General features: G+C 42.5%; 1 protein-coding gene across 3 annotated transcripts in view; it reads right to left on the bottom strand.

Moving 5' to 3' along the window:
* NPRL3 (NPR3 like, GATOR1 complex subunit) overlaps positions 1 to 27,136 on the bottom strand; it is a 49,173-nt gene that overhangs the window by 2,182 nt on the left and 19,855 nt on the right. For all 3 annotated transcript variants that reach the window (XM_068699059.1, XM_068699060.1, XM_068699061.1), the window contains 6 exons: positions 18,453 to 18,590; positions 17,538 to 17,694; positions 16,975 to 17,081; positions 15,583 to 15,712; positions 6,164 to 6,353; positions 4,840 to 5,032 (listed from right to left, as the gene is read on the bottom strand). In XM_068699059.1, the coding sequence (XP_068555160.1) occupies positions 4,840 to 5,032; positions 6,164 to 6,353; positions 15,583 to 15,712; positions 16,975 to 17,081; positions 17,538 to 17,694; positions 18,453 to 18,590 (915 nt within the window). The remainder of the gene's footprint in view (positions 1 to 4,839; positions 5,033 to 6,163; positions 6,354 to 15,582; positions 15,713 to 16,974; positions 17,082 to 17,537; positions 17,695 to 18,452; positions 18,591 to 27,136) is intronic.

Below are 27,136 nucleotides of genomic sequence, written 5' to 3'. Positions count from 1 at the left end.
TCTCCTGCTTTCACTGAAGGACTGAAGCTTGCCTGGTTGTCTTCTGCTCTTCAGGCTGGGCACTCCGGTCACCTCACCACCCTTCATGGGCACCTGGAAAGGAGTCTGTATGCAACGAGCCTCCCTTCAGCACACCCTCCCTATACACAACACACACGTGGTTTTAAGCTATCGGTCACCTGCACTCTCCTGTCATCTCCCCATCTTGTCCTGTTGCTCCTATCACCCTCCTCACGCTCCCCGGCCACGGGTAAGCTCATTTCAGGGAACCACGGCTGCCTCGTCCCTGCAGGCAGCCCGGGGGTGTGCAGTTCCCCAGCAAAACGAGCACGCAGGGCAAGCACAACACCCTGCAAGCTCCCTTCTGCTTTGATGTACGTCTGCCAGCTCTCACGTTGGCACCGTTATGCAGAACATAATTGCTAAGTCTGAAATGCAAACAAACAACGGGCTCCAGTCATATTTACATTTCCCCTATCAGTGGAGTGCATTGGCCTCCTGCAGTATCTCCCACCGGGCATTTAAATTAGGCTGATCAGCTTCCTTCCCCCAGTCGATGGTAACCAGCACGCTGAGAAGTGGCCATTAGCAGGCAAAGCGGGGGGTTGTGTGCCTCAAAAACACACCATTGCCTGAAGTATTAATGGTAATTTTTGAAAACACTGATCTTGGATTTTCTTTCTTTTCATGCTCACATTTTAGCTAGCTGGGGGATTAGCATCCTTTCTTTCTAAAAATGACTACCTATCATTTCTACCAGACTCTTCCCCCAGAAGGACTGCTTTCTAGAATTCTCCATTTCATTTTGGCCCAGATTTACTTGCTGTGATTTTCCAAGCTGAATCAAATGCTGTCTAGCCTTGTCTGGGCACTGTGTTGCTATCTGTCCCTGGCCAAAGCTCCTCCTCCCCTAACCTGTGTCACTGCTCAAAAAATCACTTTAAAGATTTTAAAAGCTCCATATTCCCTCCCTCCTACAAAGCTGCTCACGGTGACTGTCCAAACTCTCATCCCCCGGCACAACTGACTTCTGTGCGAATGACTGCAACCTGGTTTTCAACAGCTACGCAACCTAAGTAGGAGTTTTCCAATAAATACATCCGTCCTATATTCAAAAAGAGCCTGGATTTGTAACTGGTCAAGATGAAATAGTTTCCATTCCAATAAAAGCTAGAGAGGATATTAAAGAATATCGCAAAAACGCTGGCTGGAAGTCACCTCCAAGGCTTAGTCCAGCCTCCTGTCCCAGCTGGACTACTGCCAACGCTGCAGATTTTTCTGCCCAAGCTCTGTAACTCTCCAAGGGCAGTGATCCTCCCACATACCTGGGTAATCTGTCCTGGGCAGCATCGCCCTCCTGGAGAAGTTTTCCCTAATGTCCAAGTAGAATCTACCAAGCTTGATGCTGCTGCCCCTCGTTTAACTGTCTGCCAGTAATGAGGAGAGTTTGGCTCCATCACCTGTAGCTGCCCTCCAAAGTGCTGCAGGCAGGCATTGGATCCCCCTCAGCCTCCACTCTGCTGGCCTGAATAATCCCCATCTGAATGAGCCTCCCCACCTGCCCCCTGCCCCAGACCCCAGCCCCGCAGCCAGCACGGTCCCTTCTCCACCTTCACCAAGCTCTTCATGACCTGGGGGAAGGAGAGAGAGGGGAATGAGACAGTTTTCCAGGTGCAGCACCAGATAGAAAGGAATAATTTCTTTCAGTCTGATGGCTGCTCTCCCCCACTAATGTATCATTTGCCTCTAACAAAATAATAAGGACATATTCATGGACAACAAGCTCAGGCGTGTGCACCACAGAAGTCAGTGGTCAGGCCTGGTGAGCCCCACGCTTTGCTCCTGGTTCCCGTCTGTCCTGACTGACCTGAGCCCAGTAACTGCGCTGGGCTCCTTCACGCGTGCATGCACCCGTGTCCATGTGCATGCCTGCAAGCCAGAGCTCTGGGAAATGCCTCGCTTCATCTGTCCCAGGCAACTCCTACCTGGAAAATGCAGCAATTAAAGGAGGAGTGAACAGAAAGCTCATTTTGCTGTTACACAGGGATAAACCACTAGCACAGGCAGGGTGGAGGGAAGTGCCCAGTACAATGGCATGTCATTAAACACTGCCCCACAGAAGGGTTACAGCAAGCACCCTCATTTACAGCTCCAGTGAAAGCAGACATTATCTTCATGTGGTCAGGCAGTGAACATTTATGGGACCCAAACAGGACATCAGATGGCAATTTTCAGGGCAATAATGCTGCATTTGGGTCCCTCTGAAGCTGCACAACTGTGTCTGTTGACAGATGTGTGCTTCCAGGTCCAGATGCAGTGATGGAAGATTATTTCTTTCCATTGCTCATCACTGTCCTCCCTGCCTCCCCGTTCAAGTTACCAGAGCTGCCCTGCTATCAGCACTGTGGTGGTATAGCAGTTCCCTAAACTGCTTCAGACAAAAAAAAAAAAAGATATCTCAGGTTAGTCATTCAAATAAAATTAGCTTATATCTAGCCAAAGAGATAACCTTTCCAACACTTCTTGAAGATGGAGCAGAACTGTCCACAGCTTAATAACACCTACGAATATTCCTCTATGGAGTAAAGGACCTCTATTTCTCAATCTAAAAGTAAGAAAAAATCCCAAAAGTGACTCTACACCCATGGCTTGGGAGAGAAGCCTCAAACTATCTTTAAAAGCACTGCTTGATGTGCATTGAGGAACACTTTATATACATTACTGAAGATCTAGCACAAAAAGAGCTTTTTTCCTTCTCAAGTGTAGTTCTGGAAGGACAATGCCATCCCTCCTCCAGCAACACCTATGGAAACAACTTGGATTTGAATTCCGATTCCATGCTATGAGGATTAATGCAGCCAATGCTAAAGCCAAGCTCCCATATCCCTTATTTCCCCCTTAAGGTTTCTGCCTTGCAAATACTGGCTTTGCATAGTAATGGACAGGCACAAGTTCTTTCTGGCATCTGTTTAATGAATAACAGGAGTTCAGAGGCATAGACACATGAAAATATATCAGGCTGAACTTTACTGCTATACTGAAAATAGACCATCCCTTCGTGCACACACAAAACTATACTTAGAAGGTCAGTTACAGTATATTTAGTGCACTAACTATGCATTTATAGTAGGAATTTGTTCTGGTAGGCAGCTGATACAGCACAGCTATTTGCTGTAGCACAGCTCTCATTAGGCTGTTATTCTTCAAGATGAAGCAAAAAGCAGACCTGACGCAGTAACCTCTGCTGGGGTAATGAGGAGGATCAGCTCATTCACTGCAGTGGCTTCTCCACAATTATTTATACTTTCACTAAGAGCCACATGCTCACCCAGACACTCATCTCTAATGGTTTACAGGACAAAATGAGAGAAAATACATGCACGACCTCCAAGTTGCGGTGTCTCATAAAATCACAAGTAACCAAGAGCATCTTGTATAAACATTGCTATTTTTACACTCTAGCATCTTACCCACAGGACCAATCTATTTACTCTACCTCCTCTCTTTCTTGCTGCTGACTTAAGAGTGAGTTATGGTTGTCAATTCAATCTACAGTGGAATGGAAATTAACATTTTGCAGATGCTCAGCATGGCTTTGCTAAAGAACCTAGTGCATGGACAAACTGCAAAATACACATCATTAAGACAGCTGCCTGATTACGGCAGCTGATTTTCTGATGAAACTGAAGTCATTTTTGGCATCTGCAATTCAAAAGCTTTCAAATTGTTGCTTTATCCAGATGAAAGAAGTGACAGAGAAGCAATAATGAGAGCCTTTCCTCTCTCCAGGATAATTAAGAATCTGCATTGCCACTAAACTCACCCGAAGTGTCCCCCACAAATTCTTTCTTAAGATACTACCAATTATGATTTTTACTTTTCTTTCTCACAGGTTATATAACCACTTATCTGGTAACGAAGCTGCAAATTTCATCACATATAAGAAAAGCAACTTCTTGCCAATACAGTTTCTGTAGGCTACTCGACTGTATCCATCCTAGGGTGAAAACCATGTTTTCAGGGATGACCACTCGAATTTGTGAAGTATGGAAAATGTTACAGAACTTGCCCCAGGTGGTTTTCTGCTCTTCAAGTATGAAAAACAGTGAAAGCTGCATTCCAGTGATGCCACTGTGTTTTGAAATGCTCAGGAAAGGAAAAATTTCCCCCTTAACATTTTCACAGATAGCTGGTTAGGAAGTCATTCTGCTTTTGACCATATGCTGAACCACACCTTGTGTATTTTTGTTGTGTTGGAATTTGTAACAAAACTGGGTGCTACTAATCACACAACATAGTGCTAACTAACCTACTCAAATAAGCAGCTTATCTCAGCAAAACTGTCCTTGAAACCTTTGTAAGCTGTTCTGTAGAAGTATTCAGGCTGACTTTGTCTCTGATGCTTTTTTCTTTGTCTCATATTTACATGTAGTTTAGAAATCTTAAAATAAAGACTATCTGGCTGGAAAATACTAACACAAAATGTATCAGTATGAATAAGTCTTTGCTTTGCATACCCAGATATTTTTTTTTAGGCTATGCTATTATATCTACCATGTGTGGACACAGGAAAACTGGTAGGTAAACAGTGATGGTTGGACAACAGGGTCTTATGTCCTGATGCTCCTTCATACATGAAGAATTTTGTTAACAGGTGTTCTTGTGACATATATTAGTTTTTGTCAAAAACTGTATGAAATAGTTATAAAGGAAACAAAACCAAAACAATTTATCTTCCAAAATGCCAAGCTAATGGTATTTGCTTCGAGTCCATGCCTATCCTTCAATAAAACAGTAAGGAAAAGAAAAAAAAAATTATACTCTGCACTCATTTCCTACCTTGCAAACATGCGAAGATCTTCTGGATTTTGGGCAGCAGGGACATTGAGGATAGCTTCCCGCTCGTGTTCCAACAAGCTTGCTAGGAGATTCTCTGTCATCCTTTTATTTAGGGGTGAGTCCCCACCAGGTATCAACTCAGCACTGGAATTGTCCATGCTAGGACTTGTCAGAGTCATGTCATCACTACTAGCTATCAGGGGATGAGAGAAAAGAGACAGAATGTTTACATTCCTCAGCATAACAACATAAAGATTATCAATTCAGGTCATTTCTGTGCGGTCTTTCCAAACAATCCCCTCAGATCTGTAGAAAGTGGTTCTGGAAATGCTACATGTATCTGCAACTAGTGATATGACAGCACAGGAATTTTCTCAGTTGGAAAGTCAAATATTTCAACAGCGTCATCAATTTATGTGGGAAACTACTTCTGGAGACCATAAACAGTCCATAAAAACACTTGAAAAGAAAATTCCCAGCCAGCTCTGCTGGAATACCATGAAGTGGTAACATTAAAAGCCTAACAACACAGAAGGTGGGAGCAAGCAGAAAAGCCAAGAAGCAATATCCTCTTGTGAGTGAGACAAAATAAGCAGAGCACAAACTTATCAAACTCACGTTCCGAGATTTCTGCCCTAATTCGTGAGTTCTGTAAAGCTGAAGGTTGCACAGAGTATCAATCCTGATTTCCAGCCGCAGTGCTGTTCAGCGTTCTGAGAATGCTGCTCATGACAGCACAGGCAGGCACACTTAGGGATTTCTGCATTGTATCTGATTTACTCTTTGAGAAAATGCTTTCCTAGAATCACTCTGAAGAATGGCACTAAGGAAATTAAATATGCCAGGAAAGAGAAATCAACCATTTGTGAGACTGACAGTCAGCTTGGTATTTTCTGCATGCTGCTCTACAGCCCACAGAAATTAATGCTGTTTAAAACAATTTTTCACAATTTTCTTCCTCTCCTGATAACCAGAGCTCATGCAGTAACAGCAGTGCAACCAAAAGTCCTTCATGGTTACTCTTTAGCACAGCAAGGAAGTAGAAATTTACTTGGGAAAAATGTACTGAAGTACCTCTGATAAATATTAAAATATTTGACATAACTAAATGAGAACTTGGCAAATTACAAAGAACTACTTGTTTATAAAAACAAGGGTTTAAGCCCTTAAGACTTTAATTAATGCCCAGCTCTAAATTTAAGAGGGGCTAGTCATAATTTGCAAGCACTCCAGCAAAGACAAGTTTTCTTGATACTAAGGCATCGCTAACAGAAGGTCTAGAAGTTGGCTGTAATCTGAACAACAGAGAAAAGCTTGCTCATACTCGGAGAGCCAAAGCTGAGAGCATTGGGGGTGCTTAAACTTCGGCCTCCAACTCTGGCAGTAAAGGGCATGTCTTCATCCTGGGCCCGGAAATCCTCCTCATTTGGTGGCACCATCAGACAGACATAAGTGTGAAGCTGAATAAGAAGCCGGTGTTGGAGCATCCATATCACCATTTGAATGAGCTGAGTCTGCAGAGTGAGAAGAGAGACATTATACACCTGTGAAATAAAACAGGAAAAAAAAAAACAACGCACAAAGCCTAAGAAATCACAACCAGAAATGCTTTCCATGCCAGAGAACAGTTTTATATTTTCTCTGAAACATCAGCCTACACTTTCCATCACAAAAAGGTGACCAGGCACGTGTGTGCTCATTATACCCAAAGCATTTGTGTATGTTTAGGCTGTTATCAAACTGCTAATGGCCAACATGTCTTTATGCAACACTGGCCAGCACAGCCAGTGTACTCAAACAAACCAACCTTGCCCCCTTGCCAGAGTTTCAGCAGCTGCTATGTTCTAGCAGAGCTGCTGAATGCCCTCACCACACGAAGATTTAGCCATACAAATATAGCCACACCTAATACTTTAGCCATACAACCCCACATAGAGCTGTTCAGTCCTCTTTTAACAAAAATGATAGTAGATGCTAAAAGAAAGAATGATCATCCTTCTGAGAGACACAGGGTGTGGGAAACAAATGAGGCAGATGCGGCCCTGATGGCCTAGACCCAGCAGTGTGAGCCCCGGGATCAGCATGCTGGCTTCTACACAGCGCCCACTAAAACCAGTAATCACCAAAGGGTTAATCCCAGAGTGGTCAGACCAAAGTTCATCTTCTCCTGGAAAGCCAGGGAGAGGGCAGGGTGACAGGACACAGCTGAAGCAACCAAGACAGGTGCCCACGGGTAGGAGAATTTTGTCGTCAGGTGAGAAATGCAGAACCATGAGAGGCTCCAGGTGTCAGAGCCACGCCAGGAATCCCTTCCTGCTGCAGAAATAATGCTAACGGCAGCAGAAAACTGGACAAGCAACAGCAGCCTACGGCTGCCAGGGAGTCCCCTCTCAATACGCAGGGTTAATATCGCCCATTTACTCACCATCTCTCCACAATAAGAGGACAGGCCATGCTTGTAAAGGCACCTAGCTTTCTATAGTACAGACAGGCAAGAGTTTAAAATCTGCCAAGAGATGACGCTCAACTTAAACAAACAAGCAAAACACCTTTGTGTTGCAGCAGCTGAAGCAGCACAATGTCCCAAAGGCGATGCTGAAAGCAGCAGGCAGAATGAGGGAGGAACATTGGTAGGTTTCTGGCATGGCCTACTTTTGGGAGTTTTAGAGGAGCATTCAAAACCCATCATCATGTCTGAATTTCTACACAAAAAGCCTTTTCATTTCACTATAGACAACCCTTCCCATAGCTAACAGCTCTGAAAACACTGATTCACTGACAAAAGCTATTCGGGGATTTCATAGCAACCAACATTGTTTTGGTGAGAGAAACACACACAGAATGAGCTCAGACTGAGAAGGAAGCTAGCTCTGCTGTATTAATCATCAGGATAACAGGCCAAATCTCAAATACAAGCCCCCAAGATGAAGTTCATCAGCCCACATAATCTTCCTTTTTCCATAATTCATTTAATTTTCAGTTCCTTCTCTGCTATCAAATCACAAAAGAAACATCTTCTGCTTGCAGATAAACACACACCCTGTCTTTTCAGGGATTACCACTTTTTGAGGGTGAATGGATTTTAATTTTAAAACATCTTATCTGGGATTGCCTTCTACACATCTTTTCCATAAAAGGTGTAATTAATTTTATATGTTTAAAAGAAAACCTAGAGAAGGGGAAGTTAGCAGAAGATAGCAAGTACATTTGCATATTATTTTGCTAACATCTCAGATCAGCCTGTAAATAGAAGAGGCTTATTCCAGGGATTACATTGCTAAAAACCTTCCTTCCAGATGCAGACCTGGATGGAAAGATCTCTTTTATGTTTTACTTAAATTTCCTACCTGCTGGCATGCAGTGGCACCTAATTACCTAGTTTCATGTCAAATTAAAGAGGTCTGCAGATTTCATAGACCAAAATAACCTCAGAAAAATCCAAGAAAACTCAAGGCACAAAGACAGGCTCTGCCAGACCTGCAGAATCTGCTGTGTAGGGCCTGACCTAGACCAACCTCCACTGGCCACTTTGGTGATTTTGTAAATTACAACAATAGCCAGTTGTTTTTGCTGCAGCCCTGTGTGCTTGGGAACTCTCCCATTCTGCATACACACCTTCACTCCAATCCTCTTATGCAAATATCTAGAGAAAGTCACCCCTGAGACAACAGCCTTGGCTCAGTGGAACAATAAGCCAGGCAAAAGTGTTGGTAAAGATTTACAACTATAAGACACTTCCCTGAAACAATGACTGCCTAATGTCTTTGTGCCATGACTGGGAGACTTGGAGATAGTGAGTAACTTTAAAACCAGAGAGAATTGTTCTTCTGTATTGAAGTGAGCCTGAACAACCACCTCTAGGTAAAAGAAATTGATCATTGAAGATATCTCTAATAAGCCTGACTTCAGTGGGAATTTAGTCTCTTAAAATCCAGTCCTAGAAAAAAGACCAGGCAGTGAAGCACCTATAGCAGGCACTATGCCCTAAGCTGTGTGTATTGTGCCATCGCTGCTAATACACCCCCAACACCTTTTCCACTTTGTCTTATGTACACAAAAATACTTCTTCCAGGTTTAAACTTATTTCTTACCAAAAGCAGCAAGCATTTTCACAGATAAGATAAGGCAGAGGCTTTGCTAATACTCTGCTGCCTGCACTTCTAGACATGAACACAAAATTTATATCCTTTCTCCATCTGTTCGTCCTGAGCTATGATGGAGTTTCCAGAAAGGTCTGTAGGAGAGAGGGCTTCCCCACACCATCTGTGCTGCTCTGTCTGTTGGAAATGCTCTTCATCCCTCAGGGACACAAGCTTATCTCCATGCTTGGTCTCAGTCTGCTGGATTAGCTGGGTTCTTCCTGAAGCAAAAAAGGCTGAGAGAAGCTTCCCAGGAAAGGGTATGCTTCAGTCCCAGGACTGACTCCACTCAGTCACAGAATGACTGTAGGAAGCCATAGCCAGCCTTTTTTTGGCTGAAACACCAATACCATGATAGAAATATAAAAGGAAATATTCTTCATTGTTTAATTCAACAATCAACTCTGAATTTCATCTCTATTTCTTTCATAGTTCCCCTCTCCCCAACCTGAGGGGTTCTGTCAGCTGTAGCATCTGCATGGTTCCCACTGCCACAGATCAGCCCGTGGCCATCCCTTTCCTCACCCCCGTCGTGGCACAGCAGACCCTGGGCAAATTAGAGTATGCAGCACAGCATGGAAGGCATTGGTAACAATACATTGCTTTGTGTTTACTGACAAAATCAAAGAAGGTGGGCACTGTACAGCAACCCATCTGGGCAGTTTGAGACACTCAGGAAAGCTCAGATCCAGATCCTGGAGGAACAGGATTTAGCATTCATTCCCTCTGTGAATCAAAGGGAGCATTCCTAAAGCTGTTCAGTAGTATGTTAAATAAAATGCATTTCCTGCACAGATTCTTTGAGGTTGTTTCTTTCCCAGGCCTAAAAAGCTAAAGAAAACACAAAGGTAACAGGGACTAGCAACATGTTCAGGAAAGGGAAAACAGCACCACAGAAGCACCCAAATCCCAGCTCAGTGTTTCTCACTACTCAAGGATATCCTCTTAGTTAAGAACCAGCACATTTTGCCTGCTGAAATATGTAAGCCCCCTTTCTCCAGTCTGGATTATCTAGTTAATCTGACACACGCTCTTCATGGTCTGCCTGGAGAACTAAGCATCACTCTGTGGCAGTAAAACAGCACCTGCATAGTCACTGCACGAAATGGATGTTTGCTGAAATGCATTAAGCTCTTTTATCACTCAAACCATCCTGCTTTACAAATAACAAACCTATTACATTTTTTCCTGTTTTGAATAAAACAAACTCAGAATACCCCTATTAATGAAGGATAAAACATTATTGTTTAATATTGCCATTTTGATCATTATGTGACAGCTCTGAGTTCTCACTTTACCAAGAGAGCTTAACCATTCCCTCCCTTCAGGCCTAGAAAGCCATATTTTTTAACCTGCTACACTGAAAAACCCTACTGTTTCCATACCTCTGCCAACAAAAGCTTTTGTGCCTCTTAATGCCTTCCAGATGCCCAGCAGAACAGTGCCATTTGCAGTCCATTTCTCAGAAGACAACTGCCTTTTCAGCATGCAGTTCTCCTCCCACTCCCATCCTCTGACACACACACTCATTTTCCACTGTGCCGTTACACAAAGCATGGCACGTCTTCCGGATGTGTAAGGCAGAGGCCTCATCTGCTGGTGCCTTTGTCCCAGCAGTATGGATTGACTTTATTCAAGCAAAGGTGAAAAACTAATCATGCATGTTCTGTTCACTGGCAGCTCTCATACTTCTCTATCTGTTTTTTTCCACAGTTACCCTAGCCCCATCAAAGAAGAAGTAGTTAACTGCAATAATAACTGTGTATTATAATTAACTATTGTAGTGAAGGGGATGCAGGGGCAAAATGGGATGTCTAATTCACATAGGTGCATCCCTTCTACCTCATGGATGGAAAGATCATCTTCGTTCCTCAGGGCAGCACAGAGATGTTAAATCTTTGTCTCAAACAGATGAACTAGCTGAGGGTACAAGGCATGGAGGAGGGAAGCCACAAGTATTATGATTTACCCTTGGTTTGCCAAGAAACTTAGCACAGAGTATCTGCATGAAGAAACTCCGATATTGTACAAAGAAAACCTTGCACTGAGAAGCAGAATTAAAACATTCCTATGCAGCAATTGCAGTTGTCAAGCACATGCCTGGTACACTCACTCTCTCAATGGAAGGTGTTGAGCAAATGGTTTTAGGGCTCCGAGTGTTTCAGTGCTTTCACATGAGGGCATGAAGGGGTGCGCACCAATGAACACCTTGCCACTCATCCCAGATCCCAGTGAGAGATTGGAAAAATGGCAATGGGTCATCACAGATCTGAGTGTACAGCACTTCAAAGAACCAGCTGCTGTAACTGCTGCTTCTTCTTAGTGCTTGTACAGGTGCACACACACACACACATGCACGCACACCCCCCTTCACAATTCAGCTGAGCAATGCTCCTCAGATGACACCCTGCCACTTAAGCAGTGATTACTGAACTCTGAAGTTTTGATCTGCTCCTGATACTCCTGCATCAGCACAGAGGGACATGACCAGAGGACTGGTGTTACTGCTCTACAACATTCTGCAAGAATATTCTTCCAAAAGGCCATAAGGCCGCCCTATAGTCAGGCTGCCCTAAACGGGTGTTCTCTGCACACAGACACTTATATTCTTTGTCAAGACTGAACCAGTTGCTTTGTATGCAATGAATTTAGGCTGTGTCTCCTTATCTCCTACAACTTTTGAGAAAGAGCATCTATCAACAAACGTATAACCTGATTTAGGTGATATTCAGATCCTTTTTTTAAAAAAGGAATTTGAATTACACCTTCAGTTAAGACTGTAATCTTAGATAAACTGAATATGGACTTAGACTCAAAGCTCACAGCTCTTCACTTTGTTTAGCTAATGCCACCACAATGATAAAAGGCATCTTAGTTTATCAACAAGATTGGGAGCAAAAAGCTGGTAACTCTACAAACAATCCTGTGCAAATCAGAGGGGCAGATTCTCTTAGCAGCAGAAAAGCTTGCTGTATTCTTTAGAAATCACATTGTTCTCAGGTAAGAGAAAACAGAACGACACTAAGCAGGAAGGTGAGTGTCAGACGTGGCTTTGAGATGAAATTTTAATGTGCTTACTGAGACCCTCAGCTTCTGTATGTAACCTCAGACCTTCTTGATCAACACACAGTTGCAGGTCCAAGCAGCTAATATTGCCCACAAGCTACATACACATGCAGCTAAGTTCTTCCCAGTAACAATATGTGATATCAATGCTGTTCTAGCTACAAGTTGCTTCTGTTTTCCTCACTCACATACCCAGCTGCAAAAGTGCCTCCCTTGCTCTGTGCCAGTCCTGGAACTTGCTGATCCCCTGAGCGAATTCCACCTGCTAACCTGGCAGAAAACCAGCCAGACTGAAACAAGTTAAGTGAATAGAGTCAAGCTGGACAGGAGCCAGAGCACCAGCACAAAGGAAAGGGGGAAAGGAGGAAGGCATGTGTACACACACTTGAGAATGGAAAGGAAAACCAGGGCCGCCTCCTCTTGGCAGCACCAAGATGCCATTATATCAGCTGAGCTGTAGGCATAGGCTCATCCTCATGCTACTGCAGCACTGCTATCCAAGCAAGGCAGATTAAACAGAGAAAAAGGGAAGCTAGCATGGAGATTCCCTACCCAAAGACTTGGCAAATATAAGCACAAGACCACTGACATAGGATGGATATTCAACCACTGAAGAATTCAACTGCAACGTACTGCACAAGCAGTCTCGACAGATGCCATTGCCTGGCCACCTCCTACCTACCTGACAGACAGACATCAAAGCAGAAAGTAGACATGCACTGAAGCTCTCAAGGCAGTCTTGTCCTTACTGAGGGTATTGCAGGTTGTTTGTACCGCCTGCCAGCCAAAAAATACCACAGTACCCCAAGTACAGAAATGCCAGTGTCCCATTTTTTCATCTACTCAGAGGAATGGAGCACTGGAGAGAGGGGATCAGGCCCAGTCAGCATGTGTTCATGAAAGGCAAGTCCTGCCTGACCAACCTCATCTCCTTCTATGACTGGGTGACCCGCCTGATGGATGAGGGAAATGCTGCTGATGTCATCTACCTAGACTTCAGCTAGGCCTTTGACATGGTCTCCCAAAGAATTCTCCTGAAGAAGCTGGCAGCCCATGGCTCGGACAGGTCAATGCCGCCTGAACATGAGCCCAGGTGCCCAAGAAGGCCAATGACATCCTGGCTTGTCTCAGGAGCAGTGCAGCGAGCAGGACCGGGGAGGTGATCATCCCCATGTATGCTGCTCTGGTGAGGTCACACCTTGAGTGCTGGGTTAAGTTTTGGGCCCCTCACTACAAGGACATCGAGGCCCTGGAGCGTGTCCAGAGAAGGGCTACGGATCTGGTGAAGGCCCTGGAACACAAGTCCTGTGAGGAGCAGCTGAGGGAACTGGGGTTGTTTAGTCTGGAGAAGAGAAGGCTCAAGGGAGCCCTTATTGCTCTCTGCAACTACCTGAAAGGAAGGTGTGGGGAGCTGGGGGTTGGTCTCTTCTCACAGGTAACTAGCAATTAGACTTCCCACAGTACCAACCTTCTAGTACAGACTACCTTCAGAAATACAGAGACAGTACAGTCAGCATGAGGAAAAGCACTAGATATGACCACGAGTGAATTTCTTCAAAGTTTAAAAAAAAAAAGCACCACAAATTAAAAATCATCCACTCCAATGTACAAAATTACAATGAAAAGTCCAAACTTTGTTATTTTTTTTTCAAAGGCAAAGCAAACACAATTAGACAATATTTACAGTTCACAGTGCAGCATCTTTTACTGCTGCACAGCAGAAAGAAAGAACACCCACATTTCATCAGATTACTTGCTCTGTCGACTAGATCTCTGTTAATTACAATTGGAGCCTGGCCACCCCAGGATAGGGATTCATCTCTCTTAAAAGGATAGTTCCTAACAAAACAATACTACAGGAATTCTATAAAGCTACATTAAAGCAGAGGAATGTACCTTTTCTACAGGAACATAATAATACAAAAACATCTCTCAATTTCAAACTTCTTCAAGAACTGCCATGCTTAACTTGCATGGCAAGTTAAGCAAAAGAAGCTAGCCATCTCTCACAGCAGCCCGCTGGTTTATGGTTTGTCTTGCTCATCCTCATGCACGTCTTGCCAAAGGAGTCCCAAGTCTTCCACAACCACAGAAACTCACCTCCCCTTTTCAGACTGCAGGAGGCAGTTCCATAGCTTTTCACAGCATCATCCTTATCCTCAGTGCATGAACACATGCCAAAAGGATGAGGAAAACCACCCATGCTGTTGACCTTCAGAGCTCCATCACAGAGATGAGAGCATCAGAGCAAAGATGCACAGCCTAAAAGAGCTATTATAGCATTCCAACAGCTCTGGCAAACATTGACTCACACTGTTGTTTCAAGGCTTTCCTCATAACTGCAGTAGTGAGTGGCAGATTTTACTTATATATTTTAAACAAAAGTAAGATGTCTGAAAACAGCCAGAAGTATTGAAGGAAAAGTCCTAAAGCAGGTAATTAATTTTTTAAAAAGTACTGAGAGTAAAAATGCCTCCTAAAGCTACTGCAGCTAAAATAAAATTAACTCTATTGATTCAGCTTCAATTTTCAGGACATAGATTTGTCTGCAACTACAGCAAAGTACTGACAAAACAGTAGTCACTGCTCTTCCCCTGTTTCTAAAGATGGCAGCTGACCAGTATATACTATGGGGATTAGAAGCTACATTAGTTACCTCTATCTCTGATCATTATCTCTGCCAACCTGTAATTACGACAAATTCTTCTCTCGCAATTGTTTGTGTGCTCGATTGATGTTAATCTTCTAGGTATTTGAACAGTGACTAATTTCATATAAACAGAAAGTCATCAAAGTACAAAGGCTAGCAAACAGCACTACCAGATACCAGTTAAAAAATTTGCCTGTGCTCACTTTGCCACAATGATTGTTCAGAGGTTATTTCATTTGGAAATGTAACAGCATCAGCCTGGAGGTCTTACATTACTGAGATCTTTCTTGCATTTTGCCAGTTCCCAGAAATGCTGCAAACCATGATCAAGCAAAATAACAGCACACAAATTGAAAATCAATATGCTATTATTCCAAATCTGAACATCAAAATGCTGATGTTGTACCACGTGGGCTTCTGTTGACTACCTGCTGAATCTACTTCCTGCAATAGCCTTTAAACAATTCCAGTTTTGTACCAAAAGCTAAGTGAATAGACAGTTTGCTTTTAAAAACAGATGGGATATAATAAAAGTAAATGTGATTGTGAGGAATCCACAAACTTGCATTATCCCTACAGTTTATGACAGGCCTTCACTCTTCTTCCATACTACATCACTCAAGGAAAAGCAGCATTATGATTTTTCTTTTAGGAATGTGCTTTGCTACCACAGAGCATCCACACAGCTTCATCTTGAAAATCCCCACAGCTTTTTGGCACATGGATATGAAACAACAAATCACGTTTGGAAATGTAGTAAGTGGCAACTTCTAAGCCTACAGTAGCAAGTTCCTAACCAGGTACTCCAGGAATATTACCAGTCCTTTTTGTTCTTAGCAGGGCAACCATACACTGTCCAAACAGCTCTTGCATGCTCCCCCATCTCACCTCCTGAACAGGCGGTGCAAGTGGATTCTTGAACTCTGAGAGTGACACTGGGAGGGAGAACTTGGAAAGCATCGATGGCAGATTGTGGCCCCGAAACTGACAAGAAAATGCATCTGCTAATGGAGAATAACTACAGAAAAGAGAAAAAAGCAGAAGTCAGTTTTATAGTGCCGGTCAGTGTAATATTTATCCACTTAAGCATTACATTAAGTGTCAATTTCAAATGAAATATCCTCTATCATCTAAAAACACAGTAAGGGTACTTAATGGCATGTTTCATCTTGCTTTAAGTAACCATGTAGAATATGTATTTTCATCTTGGCATTACATTCAACTTCACTGTATTACTGAGGGTGTGGAAGGAATCCAGAGAAGAAAAATAAAAATGATAAAAAGTCTAGACCTGTGCAGTCTCTGATCAAAGGAACAGGGACTGGTCAGTCACGAGATGACAGGACTGGGGATGGGCAGTATGTAAGCACAATCTTCAAACAAGCTAAATGCAGCTGCAGATGTGACTGCTCTCCCTGCCTGTGCTGAACAAGGAAAGCAATATGACTGATTAGAAGTACAGGAGAGTCAAGTTAAATATTAAGAAAACTGTTTGTCTTCAAGAACAGCACTGCCATGTATGACACAGGCACAGCTGTTCGTGCATGACCTCAAGGTCCCTTTCAGGACTATTTTTGTACTTCCATCCCATTAGTTTTGACCTAAAAGTATTTTCCTATAACTGAGTTCCAACATGGATTCTAAAAACATCTCAAAATACAACCCAGAAAAAGTTGCCAATCTTCAGCAGAGCAAAAATATCCACTGCTGCCTCCATATCTTCCTTGATTGCCACTACCTTCCCTCAGACTATCTGCATTACCTTCAGTCTACTGAAAGGCATGTAAGTGGAAATGCCATCATATGAAACAACACAATATTGATGGCAACACTACCCTGACTTGCTAATTTGATTCTCTTCAGGTGATGCTGTGTGCCAGATACCCAGACAGTCCCGTGAAATATTCAGTGATTTAACTTAATCAAGTTTTCTAAGTCTTTCCACACTGCTTAAGGATCATACAACCTTTTCTGATATGGACACAGTGATGTACTAAAGTATGGGACATACTAAGAGTAGCATCACAATGTAAATATTGTTTCCAAGTCCCACGTCACTGCAGAAACATATTGAACTGCTTTGATACCGCTCCCTACCCCAGACAAACTCATATGTGGCTTTGCAGTTTCCAGCACATGTAATGATTAGTGTTCTGCACAATTGCAACAAATTCATACACAACGAAAGATCTACCCTGTATCCAGTCAGATAGGAAAGGAAAGAAAATCTGCACTTCTCACCAATTTCTTAATACAATCATTGATCTTCCTTCTACTTACAGACAGACACTGGCATTTGGAGAAAGCATGTAGACATTGTTTTCACACAGCGGATAAATAATAATTGCTTTTCCCCAGTAAACAAGATGTGCAGCAAGCTGAAAAACCTGCATTAAGGAAACAGGGAAAAGTTAGGACAGCAAAAAAGCAAAATTCAAAATCTCAGCAGGACTTCCATACAATGACAGAAAAGTCATATCAGATGACCAAAAAGTCTTGTTTGAGCTGAAATGAAAGCAAAATATTCTATCTTTTAACTCTGCCTTCAGAGTAAGTTCAGGGTTTAAATAACATGTGGCACATCAAAAAACATTTGACAAGGTTAAGAATTTCCACGGCAACCCATGATTCAGCTTTGGATGCAGGACTGTTGTGCACCATCACTGCACCACTGATCTTCATTTCGCCCATCTTTCCCCCACACTCTAAGGCTGAAGCTTTCTCTGTGCACTCTGCTCACGCTGAAAAAAAACTAACATGCTCATATACCACCGAAACCCACTGGCATGAAGAACGAAAATGTCTTGTGAATTAAAAGAATTTCAGCTTACAGTTCCCCGTACCTGCAGCAATGCCAAGTCAGCATCTTGAGCCAGTTGCTGCAAATTCTTCACAGCAGAGGTAGTTTTAATTACTCTCACCAGGGCAGGAGAGCAGTCCAATGGGAGCTCATTAAGCAATGACTTCTCATCATTTAGAAGTAATAAGGCATGGTAAGGCCTGCAGGAAAAGAAGGAATATATTTGCCCAGTAAACTGCAACTTTTCCTAAAGGTTTAGTTATTCCCAGGCCATGATACCTCATCTGGTAAAAGTGACACTCTAATATTATCATCCTTTTGCTGTAAGTGGATTCAGAGTAAGCTTATTTTTATGTTACAAGATAAGATGTTCCCCACAAAATGGGGATAAAGGGTTATATGATAACTGGATACCCTAGTGACTAGAGAAGAAACGACACTGTGCTGGCATACAGTTAACCCTAAAGAATTCAACTGAAAACTGCACATTTGCATCACTGAAATACAGAATGAAGTAGAAGAGAGGAAGAAGGCAGGACTGAGTTAGTTTTGCAGGTAAAAAGCTGTAACCATAGAGAGCAAGAAATAAGACATCAAAGAGCCCAGGCTCTCTTTCCTCTTTAAGAAAAATTAGTCCTGTGTCAACAGATTCAAATGAACACACAATTTCTCTGAATGCAAATAGTGCAGACCTCTCCTGCAGCACTGCCTACCAAACTCAATTATGTTAAACAAACCACCTTATGGTAACATGAAAGCTGTGGCTTTGCACCACCACGTATACAGCAGCAGCACAGTACCTCAGCATAAGATTCAGGGAGTCCTGTCTCAGCTCACGCCCCAGCCACCCACCACTCAGCATCCTTTCATCCCCCCAGCTGTGCCAGTACAATGATTTGCAGCATAATACTTGGGCCTGGTGAAAGGACAAACCGCAGCCTGAAGGACTTGCTCTTACCTGATCGATTTCAGGCTTCTCTCAATTGCTTCTGGAGGAATAAAGTTTGTTGCAACATAATGGATTTTATGAGGCAGGCAGAAACTCACTTCCAGCCAGTTGTTGATATGTAATCGGACCACTCCTGTTGTACAGAGACTATAATGGGAAGAAAATAAATACATACAGCATTTATAGTGTATACCAAGTAAAAATAGTGGACCAGATTGATTTCTGCACGGGAATCAGAGCAGGGCAAGAAAAGGGTGAGAAGGGTGAGTGTACCATGTCTACTGCCAGACTGGATGAGGACAAGATGGATGATTCCTGGCTGCAAGGGATTCCTTAATGTGTACTTACAGAGCATTATGTATTATGAGGCTTTGGGGAAATTTGCAAGACTATATCCCACTGACTGCCACTTCCCTCTGCTCTTAACATTGCAGCAGTATCTCAAGAGAGAACAGTTACTTGAAGGTCTCCAGCAAGGTCACTACACTAGAAAATTCCCTAGACCAGAGATGGAAAGGGCAAAGATAAATAAGGCACAATGTTTTCACCACCATTTTCCATCTTTCTGGAAAAAGCTCCGTTTGTTCAGAATCCATAAACAGTTCAGAGACTTGAGACTTAAACATATGCATCCAAGAAAAGTGTCTCAAGCTGAAAAGCAGAATTGCAAAGTTTCCATTTGGGATAAGTATTTGCCTTATTTGCCCTCACTCCTGCATTTCAAAAGCATGTTGAACCACAAAAAGTAGTTTCTGCCAAAATCTCAGTTCCACAAAGCAGACAAGAGCACCTATATCACAGATATAGATGCTCTTGGCACCTATAGGCCCAGAACATCTTTCCATGTATAGGGAGTTAGAAACAAAACCAAACTCCCTAATCATTCTTAAGCCAAAGCCAACTTTGTCTACACTGGAGAGCTGAACTTCTCAAGATGCCTACAGGCTGTTGTCCTCCAAGATGAACAAAGTGCATCAGAGGCTAAATGAATATTGCCTGAATTCAAACCTCATCCTCAGAAAAAGAAAAAAAAAAAAAAACAGTCCTCAGAATGTTTCATCCCGAGAACAAAACCCATTCCTCAAAATGTTAATCACTCCATGGCACCAACTCCTAAAGATGAGCTGGCTGGAATCCATCAGAAGGAGTACGCACGCAGGTCTGTAACTGTAGATCACAGAATCACAGGTAGACCTTTACAGGCCAGGTTTCAGACAAAAAAAACAAACCTCTAGCTCCCTTAAGATGTCCTCTGCTTTTGAAGTTTGTTCTAAAATATTTTTTTCTAAACAAAACAATATTTTGAAGGTTTAGGTTGGATATTAGGGAGAACTTCTTTACAGAAAGGGTTGTTAGGCATTGGAATGGACTGCCCAGGGAAATGGTTCAGTCACCATCCGTGGAGGTCTTTAAAAGATGTTTAGATATAGAGCTTAGTGATATGGTTTAGTGAAGGACCTGTTAGTGTTAGGTCAGAGGTTGGACTAGGTGATCCTGGAGGTCTCTTCCAACCTAGACAATTCTGTGATTCTGATTCTGTGATTCTTTTTACAAACTTCAGTTTGCAAACGTTCCAGTCTAAATTTTAAATTTGAGTGTGTTGAGACTTGTAATATGACTTTTGTGTAGATAAAACCCAAGAATTTCCCCTCTGCTCAAAACACATTTAAAAACAAGCCAGGAGCAGACAGAAATTGAATACATGTCTTGAACATTCTTTATGTGGTGATTTAAACATTTATTCCGAGTGCTTAATTTTAGGCCACAAACTAACATGCTCTTTTTCAAGTTCATCTGGTTGTATAAGGAGTTTAGAGAGATCAGAAAATTCAGCTTTAAAACAAAGGCATTGGTAGCTTTGGCTGCCAGTGTAACTATTCACCAAACCACAACAGAGTGGTGAGAGCACAAACAAGATCCTGTCCTGCCTTTTGCATGATCAGACTCATAAAGTCAAATCTCACTGTAGACAAAGCTTTTGTAAAGCAGGGGCCATGGTTTTGTTCTCAAATCCTGCACTGAACACTGAGAAGTATTTATTTTCCAAAATGTTAATGGAACAAACACTATACGTGTTTTCCTTTAAAAAAAAATTCCCTGAAAAGCTAAATCCACTCTCCGGTGCTACCATCTCACACCCATTTAGAGGCTACAAACCCTGAAGGAACATGCAAAGCATGGCAAACACCTCAGTTTGTCTTGCTGCAACTCCGGTAACACTGCTTAACCCACCAGACATACACTAACTGACAGAGAAAGCTGAATTATCTTAAAATACATCAAGGTAAAGGGCACCTTGAAGCAGTAGTTATCCACACTGTGTAGGGGCCCAAACACCCACAAGAGAAAACATGACAAAAAAATCAATTGCACAAATCTGTTAAGATACTATGTGAAAGTTAGTGTGGTTGTCAAAATGCGTTACCAAAATGAAGCAAAGAAACATGAAAATATGAAACATTTGCAGGGATATTCTCCCTGTGTACTCTAACACTCAGGAAAAATATATGCTTGGTTCCTTTCATTCTTTGGTCCAAGTGCATTAAGGCAAAAGCTTTAATTATATAATTACATTCTCCACAGCATAATTTTGTCTACATTGCATTATACAACAATAGCCTGAAATTAAAGACAACAAGAAAAACAGATTTTGAGCTCTGATTTCAATTTTAATTTCATTTTTCCACATTTGCATTCAATTTCAAACCTTCACTATAGCTAGCTTTATGTAACAATTTCTCTTTCACTCCTCCCCTTGTGGATGGAAAATAATTTAAGTCTCTAATAATCTGGCTGGGAACAAAATACATCCACCAGCAACAATGTATGTGACTGCACTTAGCCAGTCAAAATCAATTAGTTTTACCAAAATATATGCAAGGATTCATGAAATACAGTAAAGTCCAATAAAGTGAAATGGACAATGGGATGGAGTGCACCCTCGTTGAATTCACAGATGGCATAAAAATGTGAGGAGTGTGATTTACCAGAGGGCCATGCAGATATCCAGAGGAACCCTGTCACACTGGAGCAATGCACTGTCAAGAACCTCATGACAGTCAGCAAGGAGAAGTGCAAAGTCCTGCACCTGGGGAGTAACAACCCCAAGCACCAGCAAATGCTGGGGGCACCCAGCTGGAAAGCAGCTTGGCAGAAAAGGTACTAAGAGTCCTGGTAGACACCAAGAAGAACAAGAGTCAGCAATGTGCCCTTGCTGCAAAGAAGACTAACGGCGCCCTTGGCTGCATCAGGGAAGGTACTGCCAGCAGGTTAAGGGAGGTGATCCTTCCCCTCTACCTAGATTTGGTGAGGCCACACCTGGAGTGCTGTGTCCAGTCCTGGGCTCACCAGTACAAGAGAGACCTGGACATACTGGGAAAATCAAATGTAGGGCCACAGGGATGATGAAGGGACTGGAGCACCTCTCCTGTGAGGAGAGGCTGCGAGAGCTGGGACTGCTCAGCCTGGAGAAGAGGCTCAGGGGGATCTCACCGATGCCTGCACATCCCTGAAGGCAGGGTGCACAGAGCATGGAGCCAGGCCCTGGCTCAGCGGTGCCAAGGGCCAGGCGCAGAGGCAGTGGGCACAAACTGGAGCACAGGAGGCTCCCTCTGAGCACCAGGAGGCACTTCTGTGCTGTGCGGGTGTCGGAGACCTGGCACAGGTTGCCCACAGAGGCTGTGGAGTCTCCTCCTTGGAGATCTCCCAAAGCCACCTGGACATGGGCCTGGGCTGCCCTACTCGGGGTGGCCCTGTGGGAGTACGGGGGGAGCACATGGGCCCAGAGGGGCCCCAGGCCTCAGCCATGCTGTTGTTGTGTGAAATTGAAGTTTGGATCCGCATTTGCTTTCATTTTTATTTGTTTCCCACAAAGTCATCTATTTAGCAAGCTTTTTACTGTAAGCCTCATGAATCCCCATGAGCTGGCTGCCAGCTGTTTGGCTGGGGACCATGCACACCCAGAAGCTTCCTTCTTTAGGGACAGAAGCACAACACCAAAAACTGGCAACAGAAGAAAGAACCAAGCAAACAAGTTGTAAGTTATCAAAGTTGCATTACAGAGTCACCTAGCTGCACTTCGACTTTGCTCTTCTCAAACAACTAAAATTGTGGAGCAAACAGTCCTGTGTAAGTGGTGATATCCATGCTCACTGAGCACATGTAACTCTATAACATGATGTCCGTATGTAAAAGATGTGGTGCTAGCTCCACTGTGCTGATCCTATCCTAAAGAGGCTGAAACACAGTTAGAAACCAAAGTGGAATCATCTGTACCTAGCAGCAGTGAACAGGTCAAATCCAAAGGAAAACTTAGAGCACAGACCTCGCTATCCCACCCCCAGTCCAGCACCAAGAAGACACAGGACCACAGAAGGTGAGAACACTGCGTTGGCCAGCACTGTACCGTGAGCCTCTGTCTCTGGGACACATTTACATAGCCCCTGACAGGAAACATAGAATTACACAAAGATTTCAAAGGTGTGGTAGATTTACAAGAAATGTACAGGGTTACCTCTTTTCTTCTTTGCTCCTTTCCCAACTTCTCTTCACGTTTTATGGGGATTTTTTCAGTGCTACTGCACCCCGACGTTTTTCACTGAACCATCTGCTCTAATTCCAAACACCCTTTTCAGAACAGTTATATATTATACAAGGTTTGTTTTGTCTCATGTGCACTACTTTACATGCAACCATAGTGAATATCATCTGCTGATGAGTTGGTCTCCAGTAACCTTTCTTCAAATCTTCCACATCTATTTGTGTTTTTATTCCCTTCGCTATTATCTATAAACTTTGTCACTTCACACATTGCCCCTTTTTCCAGGCCAGTTATCAATATGAACACATTGAACAGCACAGGTATGAATGCAGATTGCCACAGACAAACTGGGTAAAAATGGCTTCATTCTCCATATTCTAATCCTCCATTAAATCCTCATTGATGTTCCATTTCTCTCATGAAAACTTAATTTCAACACTTTTTGTTGGAAATCTCTGCTTAGATGCTACATGATGAGTGATGCTGAGGGATACATAGCAAGGGATTAGGATACTGACAGGGGATTTTGTAGTAATCTGAAAATGAATCAGGGAAGAGTAACCAGTAAAAAGCTGTTCGCTGTCTCTCCAGTGTAAGACCTAAAATACATCTAATGAGACTGGGAGGAGGAGCAAAGTTCAAAAAGAAACAGAAAGAAACAGAGCAACCAGTTAAGCCATGGAGCTCCTTATCAGAGGATGCTGTGGTTGTTAAATATTTACTTTGGCTTGCAGGAGAGTGAACTAATTTCGGGAAATGAGATCAGCTTAAGGCTGTTGAATATACAGAAAGCACCTCCAGAGCTGCAAGCTGCAGGAAGCTGTGGAATATTTTAGGGAATATCAATGCTCTTTTGCTCTGTTCTTATGCTTTGCCCTGAATAGCAACTGTGATTTAATCCCCACAAAATGGGAATCTTAAAGTTGGCCAGATCCTACAGAATCCCAGCCTTCTTTTTCACAACTATCAGCAAAACACAGCCAATCCCACCTCACATTTTATAAACTGGTTATAAATTCCTATACACACACCACATCTTATGTTTATCCCGTTTACACTATACATTAATAACATGCTTGCTAGTTTTGTAGGGGTGAGCTTGTAGCTTTTGAGATTATTTTTGCTAGAGGTTGTGACTATTTGGAGCTTTCAAATAGTTTTACTCTTCCCTGTAAAAGACATCACTGTCCTTTGGTCAACTAACTGTAGTTGGCTTATATGTCATAGTACAGTCATATAAATAACATATAATAATTCATTAATTTTCATATAATTATTCCTCTTCCCCTTAAGGTGATGAGAGGCTAGATCCACCAGTCAGTTCAAATCCCACTAGGCTAAAATGTATAAAGGCTCTTTGTGTATTAAAAACAAATAAACAAAAACCAATCCTCTCCTCCCCCTCAAAAAATCGTATTTTCACTTTTCTTCTAATATAAAGCTAATAAAAATTTGCTAAAAACAGATGGGCACTTAGCTATCATCACGCTAACAAATTATCTGCTCTAACAATTGGTGAAAGTAGTCTTAATTCCTTAAATTGAAGGCTGGCTTACAGGAGGCCCCCATTGTAAAAGCAGGAAAGGTTCCCCTTCCTCTGAGGGGAAGGTGAAAAAGATTTTCAAACTTGTTTTCTCAACTAATGGAAGAGAAACATCTGGTTTTAGGTATTAGCCAAAAAGGTCCCAGGAAATAGATGTTGCTTACCTCCAAACTGTCAGTTTAATAATACTCAGTTACAACAGCAGCAGTAGCACTACAGTCAAAATGACCTGGCTACTGATTACTACCTTATAAAACAAGGACATTTCATTCAAAATGCAACGGACATTGAGCTATAAAAAGATTTGTACACTCATGGTTTACTACAAACCAGCTTACTAAGGGACATGTTGGGTCTTGCCTGAAATACCTCAGCACCATCTACAGGAAACCAAAGGCTAGACAGCAATTCTGAAGCAACTGCAATAATTCAAGAAGCACTTGACTGGAATTCCAAAACAAGCAGGCACTAGGAAATGCTGGCTTGAGCAAATCTCAAATGGGGAGACGGGATCCCATCTGCAATTCAAAGTGCCCTCTCCACCTAACTATGTTTCCCTATGCCAAAGGCTATGCCAGAAATGCCCATATATTTAAACCAGTACATTGTCACTGCATGTACTTATCACAGAATCATAGAATGGTTTGGGTTGGAAGTGACCTTTAAAAATCACCTAGTCCCATGGGCAGGCACCTCTCCTACTAGGCCAGGCTGCCCAAATCCCCACCCAGCCCAGCCCTGACCACTGCCAGGGATGGGGCACCCACAGCTCCTCTAGGCAGCCTGGGCCAGGGCCTCACCACCCTTACAATAAATAATTTCTTCCTTATACATAATCTAAGTCCACCCTCTTTTAGTTTAAAATCATTAGCCCTTGTCCTATCACTACATGACCTTGTTATAAGTCTCTCTCCATCTTTCTTACAAGCCCCCTTTAGGTATTAAAAGACTCTTCTCCAGGCTGAACACCCCCAGCTCCCTCCAGTGCTGGACAGTTTCTTCTACTTGACCAAAAATTTATGTTAGTTATATGCTTGCCCTGCAAGGTGCTGCTGCATCTCTCACCTTATCTGCCTGCAGGTGTAATAAGCATATTTCCTATTTTCTCATATAAAGCATTAATGGAAAATGCAGAACACCACCTTATTACCCATCCAGCTAACACTGTTAATGACTCTTCAAAGAGAGCTTTCCAATCAAATGCAAAGTCATTTATCCTTTTACCAACTTGTGAAACTTGCCTTAACTGTTAAATGTCTTAACTTGCTTGTGACAATGCCATGCAAAATAGTGTCAAAATTTGACATGCACGTCCTCTACCCCACCCACAATGCCTAAATGAGGGAAATGAGGGAGACTGCTTTGTTTTATATCTGGGAGCCAGCACCAATGTGTGTTTCTCCATGGCCAGTCTACTCCTTATTTCATGGAAGGACACTAGTACTACTCCACGAGCTTGGGCTATATGTTCCTCCAGCCACAGTTAAATACCACAAGATGTCACTGTGTCACTAAAATGTTTGGAAACAAGATCAGTATCTGCCCTGTCATGAATTCATACCCTGAGAGGAACAGAGAAACGTAAAAAGCAAGTGAAAAATTTGATATGAGAATTACAGGCTATGAATAATAAAAAAAAAGCCTTATTTTAAAATTTAGCATACAATTCATGAGAATCTTATTGAACAATATGCAACACTTGTTCCGAACAGGCTGAAATTCACACCTCTTGAACGCAGTAAAAACAGCTTATTAGAAGTTTTATAACTTGTCTGCAATCATTAATTTATTTAGGTTTTCAGTGCCTTGCCTTCCAGGTCTTTGTGATTGTTCCCTTTGAACAAGGGAAATTGTGACCTAGGGAAACTAAAGAGTTGGTCTAAGATCATACACTGTGCCTGACAGTCAACGAAGGAACTCAACAGTAGTTTTCCTAAGTCCAGACAAACACACTAATCAAGGGGCTCATCTTTCACCCCACCAAACCTTTCTGTCTTCTGTCTTTCTCCTGCCAAGTGTATATCCTGAATGAAGGTGTCTGCTCTGCATGACGAGTCAGCACCGACATACGGTTGAAGCAGTATGCTGGAGAAGCTGCGTGCCCAACTCCTGCTGAAATTCAACACTAGCTCAATGCTTCTTTGAAATCCTCACCAGAACCTTTAATCCAGTCAAGAAACAGCATGTTACACTTTCCATTCTGCTGAAAGTCTCACCACCTAATCCAAATTCACTGTCTAGACATGCACAGTGTAACCAAATGAAGCCAAGGCAGTATCTAACGTGGCCATCAGTGCTATACGCAGCATTTTTCTCTTACCTGCAGGTTTATAGCACTACTACAGAGACAAAATATTCATATTTTTATATTCAGATTTTTCAGTTTTACAATTCGTTTATCCTTATGTGCCTTTGTGCCAAAGAGGAAAATAATTATTGAAGCTGCAACAGATCACCGACTTTTAAGAAACATAATACATCCAAAGGGAGACCAAGGTGATGATTAGGATAGCAATTCTGCAAACATTTTACCTGACACCTAGCCTCCACCTCGTCTAAACCCAAATCTCAATGAGTCAGCAGCATAAAGACATAGATAACCTCCTAAGG

This window comes from Anas acuta, chromosome 15 (assembly GCF_963932015.1).
Source record: "Anas acuta chromosome 15, bAnaAcu1.1, whole genome shotgun sequence".
Taxonomy (NCBI): domain Eukaryota; kingdom Metazoa; phylum Chordata; class Aves; order Anseriformes; family Anatidae; genus Anas; species Anas acuta.
This window is presented reverse-complemented; position numbering and strand designations above follow the sequence as displayed.